Consider the following 8953-nt stretch of genomic DNA (forward strand, 5'->3'; position numbering starts at 1 on the left):
GCACCGTGCAGAGCGGTTCTGTGACACACACTGGACCACCCGGTGAGACAGTGGTGCTCATGTCGGAAGTGCGGAAGTTCTTCGCTTCCTTACTTGTGGATAGAGACATGGTCTTGTTCAGGCATAATTCCATTATCTTCAACTTGAACAACTCTTCCCTCTGAATCTAAAGTACTTTTCACAGAGCAACTCCCCTACTATATTATTATGCCTCGGTTAAGATTCAGTGTAGGTGCAAACTGCTCCTGCATCTTCTTTTCAGTCATCAGCAGATTGATGAGGGTCGTTAGCCTCCATGAATCATTTTAAAGTTTATTTGCATTTGCCTTGATGAAAGACAAGCAAAGGAAAATAACGGCAGTTTTCAGTGTTGGCTGGGATACTGTGAGCGCTTTCTGCAGGAAATTACAGGGGTGTGATGAAGAGACAGGAGCACTGCTCATTCCTCAGTTCTGATCACTTCACATCTCCTACCCATGGAAGACTGAAGACCCTCGAACGGAACCTTGTCCTGACATTCTGTTATCCTGTCTTACGATGCTCATGCCAGAGCTTTAGACGTAAACATCTCATGTAATCTTCTACATCAAATCCATATAATTTTATGCGCAAGCCTTTCTACTTTGCAAGGATGGGTAAGTGTGTCTGTGGCTAATTCCCCACTCTGCCAATACTGACAGATGAGAAATGGTTAACAACCTGTCTAATTCTTCAATACCGTGACATAATAGGTAGTTTACAGCAATTAAAAAAAACAACAACACAAAACCCCACGTGTATCCACACTAGAAAAAGAAAACAAACATGGAACACATATTAATTATGTAGTTATTAGCTTTTCAAGGGGGACTCTACACTTAACAAAAGAACGCACTACAGATTTTCTTTAAATAGTAAGCTACACTAGTGCATTGAAGATATAATTAGATCTGCCTAAGTTGGATTTGTACACATTTCAGGAACTGATTCACTGTGCACAGAAACAGCAAACCCATGTTTGCTTTGCTACATGAAGCAAAACCAGCAAATATGCATAAACTCTATTCAGAAGGTGCCAAACAGCTAAGATGTTTGGGAAAACCTGGATCTCTGACCATGTGTTTGAGTCTCGTCCAGATGTTTAGCACAATCCACTTGTGGTTGGAAGCCCTTCTAACACAGCAGGGCAGAGGAGCAAACACGCTGAGATATTCTCTTCTTGCTAAAACTGATAACGACATTCCTTTTACTGCTTGTGGGCGGGCAATTTTAGAAATGACAACCTTCAATGAAAATTTTGCAAATGCTATACATCATTTTCATTAAGAGGAGAAGTCATCAGGTGAAGATTTGTCACCGGAAATATGTACAAATCATCATGTGGACATGATGTTGGACAATCTACATTTAAAGGCCAAAATTAATACTTTAAAATTAATCTGGAAGACAAGAAGATATCCAATACAAAGGAAATGCACTCCAAAACAGCACTGCTGTTAAGAAGGTGGGATATGAAATGCAGAAACATATAACCTCAGGCTCATGAAATCAAAACAAACTGAAACAAAACTTTCCACAATAGTTTAACTGGAGCTAGGAGCGCTCCCTTCACCAGCACGGTGCTCAGCTCACCTGCACAAAGCGAGCTGGGACTGTTTACCCCACAGATCGGGCTGTTGATTGTTTACAAAATCAGATTTGGAATTTTTTTTTTGGGGGGGTGACGCGGGCCTCTCACTGTTGTGGCCTCTCCCGTTGCGGAGCACAGGCTCTGGACGCGCAGGCACAGCGGCCATGGCTCACGGGCCCAGCCGCTCCGTGGCATGTGGGATCTTCCCAGACAGGGGCACGAACCCGTGTCCCCTGCATCGGCAGGTAGACTCTCAACCACTGCGCCACCAGGGAAGCCCTGGAATTCTTGATACAAAGAACTGCTAGTGGTGTGAAGGGATACACCCATTTGTGATAACTTTGTAGATGGACTCTGTAAGAAAAAAGAAACTAACAATCTAAATGAGAGGGTCGCGGGCATCACTTGGCATATACATAACCACAAGGAAGCCTCAGTTGGCAGAGCTTCCCTGAGCCCTGGAAACACACTGGGGAGACCCATTGGTCTCGACTGAGGCGCAGGAGGGTGTGAGGCAGCAGCCAGGGCTGGGACACAGCCTGGCTCTTGTACAACTTGGTACGGTAAAATGGGAGGAATAATACTTACATAGCAAGGTTTTTTGGGTTTCTTTTGTTTTAATAAGAAATCAAGGAGTCTGATATGTGAAAGGTACTTAAAAAAATGCTAGTTCCCTTACAGTTCTGAAGAATTTACAAAACCTAGGAAATTAACACCAGCTTTTCACTGTCCCTGGCACTTGGGCACACGACTTTGCATTGTCCTCTTGAGTTCATAAATTCTGTGCCCAGAGTGAGCTGAGCAAGCCACTCTGTTAGACCCCATGCTATCCCTCAGCAGGGCTCCACCCAGCCAGCTGACACTGAGGGAAGAGCTTTGAAAGCCATGAGCATGGTCATCAGATGCATTTACCAGAAAACTACGAGTAGAAATCTGTTTTCTTAGTCACGCAACATAAGAGGTTATTGTGCACATGAGCCATTCACTGAATGCGTGCCAATGAGTCACTTCTGGTTAGATGGACACGCCTGTGTGAAGAGCTGCCGTAATTTACAGTGTTTGTGGTGAGATACTTGTTTTCTATTACAAAAGTACGATATGATCTCAAATGCCTTTTCAAATACCCCCGGTTCACTGCCCTTGTGCCCCCGTGAGGTTCCACTGTATATGGAAGAGCCAGTGACTGTAATATTTGATGCATTCTCTGTGCTGAGCCCAGGGCTAAGCATTGGGATTTAATCCTCACAACTTTATGAAGTAGCAGATATTACTACCCACTTTTAACAGATGAGAAAACCAAGACACAGAGAAGTGGTTTCCTGAACTCACTAGCAGGGGGAGTGCAGTTCTGGATGAGAACGATGAGAGTCTCCCCTTGGGGTGGGGGACAGAGAGCAGAGGACTCCGTGGGGACCCCAGGAGGTGAGGAGGCACCTGCCCCTAACATGCTGGTGCGCTCCAGGAAACAAGTGGAAAGCGCGAGTGTCAAGGAGGTGAGTATCCTGGAAGCTTGTCCAGGGGCCGGTCTGCCTAAAGGCGCTCCCTGTCGGAAGCGTGGGTGTCTTCTACTTGCCAGAAATAGAATTAGTCAGAATGTGGGAATATCTTTTAAAATGTTTAAAAAACCTCCAAATGGACAGAGTTATGAAAACATACGTAACTGTGATATGTGATTTACACATAAGTCTTCAAAATTTACATCTGTGTTGTATTTGTGACCAAAAGTGTACAAAAGTGACTGTACTGTAAATTGTTGCAGACATTTAAAAGCCATTCCTATTACTATTGGATGGCAATTCTTTAGATATGCTTCATCTTGGGAACTAAAAACAATGCTAGTCAGAATTGTGTTCTATGTATTCTGTTTGGTTAAATTCAGAGGACGGACTTTGAAATCAGATTAACTGTTTCAAAAACACATGCTAAAAGAATAAATACAATAGTCCCTAAATAATTAAGATTTCTCTTGGCTTTTCCCAGTATTCTACAACTGATTGAACTTTTATAATATACTATATGAACTGATAGTGAAAAGAATTAAAATACATATGCCTTTTCCAGTTTATTACTAAATAAGAAAAAGAAAAAAAACAAAGGCTATACTTGATCTTTTTTTGTCCAAATAAAACACAACAGTCTTTGGAGAAAACACTGATGAAAAGAGTAACATCAGTAAAACCTTAGACCTGCAATACAGTCCAAATGTTTTTAGGTAGGTTTTAAGATTACACTTTGGTTTAAAACATACACCTCGACAATTTATCACTATAGCACAAAAATAGGAGGATACGCAAACTCTCTCCCTATAGAAAGCCGTGTAGCAATGGCTTTCAGAGACCATCCATCTGCAGCACTTACTACACTGCTTAATACAAAGGCCTCACTTGCATAAAAGGACTGGTTTCTACTTTGCTAAATCTAAAGGCATTCAAGACTGAGGGATACTCCTACATTGTTGGTAGGAATGTAAATTGGTACTGCCAATTTATGGAGGTTCCTTAAAAAAACTAAGAATAGAGCTACCATATGATCCAGCAATCCCACTCCTGGGCATATATCCAGAGAAAACTCTATTTTGAAAAGATACTTGCACCCCAATGTTCATAGCAGCACTATATACAACAGCCAAGACATGAAGCAACCTAAATGTCCATCAACAGATGAATGGATAAAGAAGATGTGGTACGTATATACAATGGGATATTACTCAGCCATAAAAAGAGAATGAAATAATGCCATTAGCAGCAACATGGATGGACCTAGAGATTATCATATTAAGTGAAGTAAACCAGAAAAAAAAAAGTAACATATGATAGTGCTTATATGTGGTATCTAAGAAATGATACAAATGAACTTATTTACAAAACAGAAACAAACTCACAGACATAGAAAACAAACTTATGGTTACCAAAGGGGAAGGAGGGGTGAGGGATAAATGAGGAGTTTGAGATTAACCTATACATACTACTATATATAAAATAGATAAACAACAAGGTCCTACTGTATAGCACAGGGAACTATACTCAATATCCTATAATAAACCATAATGAAAAAGTATATATATATATATATATATATATATATATATCTGAATCATTTTGCTGCACACCTGAAACACAACATTGCAAATCAACTATACTTCAATTAAAAAATATACAAATAAATATCAAAATTATTATGTTGAGTAAAAGAAGCCAAACACAAGACTATCTCTATGATATCTAATTCTTTCACTCAACATAATGATGTATATAATTATCATATATATGACATAGATGAAATATATATGATATATACAGTGGTACTTTTGTTACAGCAGCCCTAAGAAACTAATACACATGACAATATGTGTTTCTCAAAACTCATGAAACTATACACTTAAAATGGGTGATGCTTATTCTATGTAAATTGTATCTCAATAGACCTGATTAAAAACAAGGGCATTAGAGAAAAAAAAAAAGACTGAGGGGTAAAAGAAGACTTGCAGATGGCCAACAGGTATATGAAAGGAACTCAACATCACTAATCATCAGGGAAATGCAAATCAGTACCACAATAAGATACCACCTCACACCTGTTAGAATGGCTATTATTAAAAAGCGAGAGAGAAGTGTTGGCCAGAATGTGGAGAAAAGGGAACCCTCCTACACTGTTGGTGGGAATGTAAATTGGTGCAGCCACTATGGAGAACAGTATGGAGGTTCCTCAAAATATAAAAAATAAAACTACCATATGATCCTGTGATCCCACTCCTGGGCATACATCCCTAGAAAACTAATTATAATTTGAAAAGCTGCATGCATGCCGATGTTCACAGCAGCACTATTTACAGTAGATAAGACATGGAGACCATCTAAGTGTCCACTGACAGATGAATGGGTAAAGAAGATGTGATGTGATATATATATATCACACACACATTGGAATAATATTCAGCCATAAAAAGAACAAAATCTAGGCATTTGTGACAATATGGATGGCTCTTGAGGGTATTATGTTTAGTGAAATAAGTGAGACAGAGAAAGACAAATACTGTATGATTTCACTTATGTGGGACCCCTGAACTCGCAGAAACACAGTAGATTGGCGGTTGTGCAGGTGTGGGTGGAGGAAATGGGTGAAGGTGGTCAAAGTGTACAAGCTCCCAGTTATAAGACAAATGAGTTCTGAGGATCTAATGTGTAGCATGGTGCCTATAGCTAACAGTACTGAACTGTCCACTTGACTGTTTTGCTAGAAGAGTAGATCTTAGGAGTTCTCACCACACACACACACACGCACACACACACACCACACCATGTGAGGCAACCATGTGAGGTGATGAACTGTTAACTAACTTCACTGTGGTAGTCATTTTGCAATATGTATGTATATAAAATTGTCACGTTACACACTTTAACTTTCACAATATTATATGTCAATTATATCTCAATAAAGCTGGCAAAATAAAAAAGATGAGCGATGTGTAAAACGTCTACATTTTTATCTACTCACATGCACTCTAGTTACTGAACTCTGGTCAGTTGTCCACTGCTCAGGAAGTTTTAAAAATCATGATATTAACCAGCTTTTGGCTTTTGAATAACGTGAGTTTCTCTGGGATTATTTAGAAACTCATTAGCAGTGACTGAATTTATATTTCAGAGATTTGGAGGATGTAAACCTCATATTTTGGATTCTTGACCTGGTTATAAAAGAAATCTTTTTACAAGATTCTTAATGCTTGATTTACTCATAATATATATCACTGGTCATGCAGTAAATCCAGTTTTTCATGCTCCCAGGTCTAAAAATCAGATTTATATTTTTGATCTAAAATTCCTAGCTGTAGTTCTGTATATGTACCCAAAAGCCAGCTCTGCCTTAGACCTTGGCTCAGACCATTTGTTGTTATCAAAGGGGTGCATGAGGCTAAAAGCCCACTTGCTACTCGAATGGAACCTTGTAAATGGAACAAATCCCCAGTGGGCTCTTCGGTCTATCTGTTTTCTATCTTGGGTTTCAACATAGTAACCTTGACATTAGCAATATACCGCTGAGCACGATTTGTATGGAGACGAATTGGGATAGATTTGTTCCAGGTTCAAAAGTGATTTCTCCCTGTCACAGGGCAGAGACTTGATGAAGTCTTGGCACTCTAAGCACAAACCAGCCTCTGCGAGCACAGGGGAAAGAGCAGCTGCCCAGGTTGTACAGGCTGACATCCTTCACTTCCCACCTTCAAGGTAAGAATACTCTTCTTGTATTAAATGCTCACTGCTGTGCATAACCAATTTCTGTTTATTAAGGCACATGGCCATCTTACCCCACCCACTCGTTCTCTCTTTTCCTCTCTAGTCAAGCAGGTTTTATGGAAAAAGTGAGTTGTTCCAATTTATAGTTCATTCAGACAGTCCTGAGACTGTCAAGTTTGATTTTTGAGACGGAGTGAGTGGGTCAAAATGGATGTAAATGAACCAAACTTTCAATCAGATGTGATCTGAGTATACAGCGCTATAGTTCAGTTGTAATAGAAAGTATAAGAGTTTAAAAGGCCCAGAATAATTCAGACTAAAATATCTTGGGGTATTTTTCCATTTTAAAATGAACTGAGCAATTCTCTGTGGTTGAGGATTGACAGCATAATGGAAACAGAGCAAACTGCAGAACTTCTCACCAGGTAACTTCATTAGCAGCGAAATTCACAATGCAGTCTGCTGGCTGAAAAGAGCATGAAGCCCTCTGTTTTCTTAGGAGGTGCCATATGCTCATGGTTCTTGGCCGACTATACATAGTTACTTGCTAAATTGTGGTTACTGGAAAACGCTCTCTATCCTGTAACTTTTAGCAATATTGTAAGAGACCTCAGAGATGCTGATTCTTCCTGTAATTTATTATCACAGAGACACATAATTAAACCTGCTTCCAAGTATTGCCTCCTACTTACGATGCGAATACAACATGATACTGCTATGTAATAGCAATCTAGAATATTTCTATGTATTCTCGGGGATTGACTAAAGGTTAAAACGGCAGGCAAATGTTTCAGTGACCTTTGAAACTTTTATACTTCACATAAACTCTTTTTTCTAGAGATAACTTTTCATGGGACAAAATGCATTGCATAAATATTATAGACAATTCTTGTATTATGTAAACTTTATGTACATTTTTGTTCATATGTTTCACTTACCAGAATCAAGAGGCAACTTGAGGCCAACTTTGTGTGCTCAGGGATGGTGGAAAACACTGACAAAATCAAGCAACCAAAGACAAGGAGAAAACTGTAAAACAACAGAAAAAGAGAAATTTGATGAGAAACTTGCCTTAGCATGACAGACTTAAGTTCTTATTTCTAATGGATAAAGCACCAGATCCATTTGAATTGGCATTGATTAAATCGTAACAGCCCTAAAAGGGACTAGCCATTTTGAATATCAAAATACAATGTGATGTCCAGTGCAAATGGGGTTCCTCTGCAACTTTACTGATGAGAAGGATGAATGTGTGTGTGCATGTGTATGTATGCGTGTGTGCGTGTGTGTTGCGTGCTGTACTTAAATGTCCACAGCTGCTAAAAATCTGCAAATTTCCTATGAAGGGCTTTCCCAAGCAGGGGTCCTGAAAGGCCCAGATGTGTTTTTTTTTTTTTTTTCTTGCGTTATGCGGGCCTCTCACTGTTGTGGCCTCTCCCATTTGCGGAGCACAGGCTCCGGACGCGCAGGCTCAGTGGCCATGGCTCACGGGCCCAGCCGCTCCGCGGCATGTGGGATCTTCCCGAAACGGGGCACGAACCCGCGTCTCCTGCATCGGCAGGCGGACTCTCAAGCACTGCGCCACCAGGGAAGCCCCCAGATGTGTTTTGTTCTCCTGTTCGGGACCATAAGTGGTAGCTGCTCTCCTGTCAAAGGAGCAGACTCATGCTCCCGTTGGGCAGCTTTGGTGACCTGTCAAGGGTTCTAAGTGCTTACTAAGCCACTGGCTCCTTTTCAGAGTCTAATGTTGTTCCTGGATTCTCATTTGTCATTTCTTTATAGTAATAAGAATAGAAAATGACTTCCTCTGCTACCCATGTGCTTTCCATTCCCTTCCGGTCAAAGCCCTAGAGAAATGCCCCCAGCTCTACTTGTGCTGCAGTGACAGAGAGCATTTTCCACTAGTCCATCTACAGACATTTTTATTCCTAGAAATATGGAACTTCTGGAGTCTGGGGGCGGGGGGGAGCCGAGTTCCCAGAGTAAACGTCTAATAAAAAGGGCAGGCTCGGTTTTAAAGTTGAAGTTACTTATCCTGAAATTCAAAAAAAAAAAACAAAAGAACCCCCAATATCTGAGCTATTTTCCCTACCAGTCACATTTCTTACTT

The 8953-nt window shown here is 40.4% G+C and overlaps 1 protein-coding gene across 1 annotated transcript in view; it reads right to left on the bottom strand.

Annotated features, from left to right (window-relative positions):
* LOC103086918 (potassium voltage-gated channel subfamily KQT member 5-like) overlaps window positions 1-8953 on the bottom strand; it is a 564354-nt gene that overhangs the window by 178344 nt on the left and 377057 nt on the right. The window contains exon 2 of the mRNA XM_007456126.1: window positions 7782-7872. Coding sequence (XP_007456188.1) covers window positions 7782-7872 — 91 coding nt within the window. The remainder of the gene's footprint in view (window positions 1-7781; window positions 7873-8953) is intronic.

The sequence above is a fragment of the Lipotes vexillifer genome, unplaced genomic scaffold (assembly GCF_000442215.2).
Source record: "Lipotes vexillifer unplaced genomic scaffold, Lipotes_vexillifer_v1.1 scaffold693, whole genome shotgun sequence".
Taxonomy (NCBI): domain Eukaryota; kingdom Metazoa; phylum Chordata; class Mammalia; order Artiodactyla; family Lipotidae; genus Lipotes; species Lipotes vexillifer.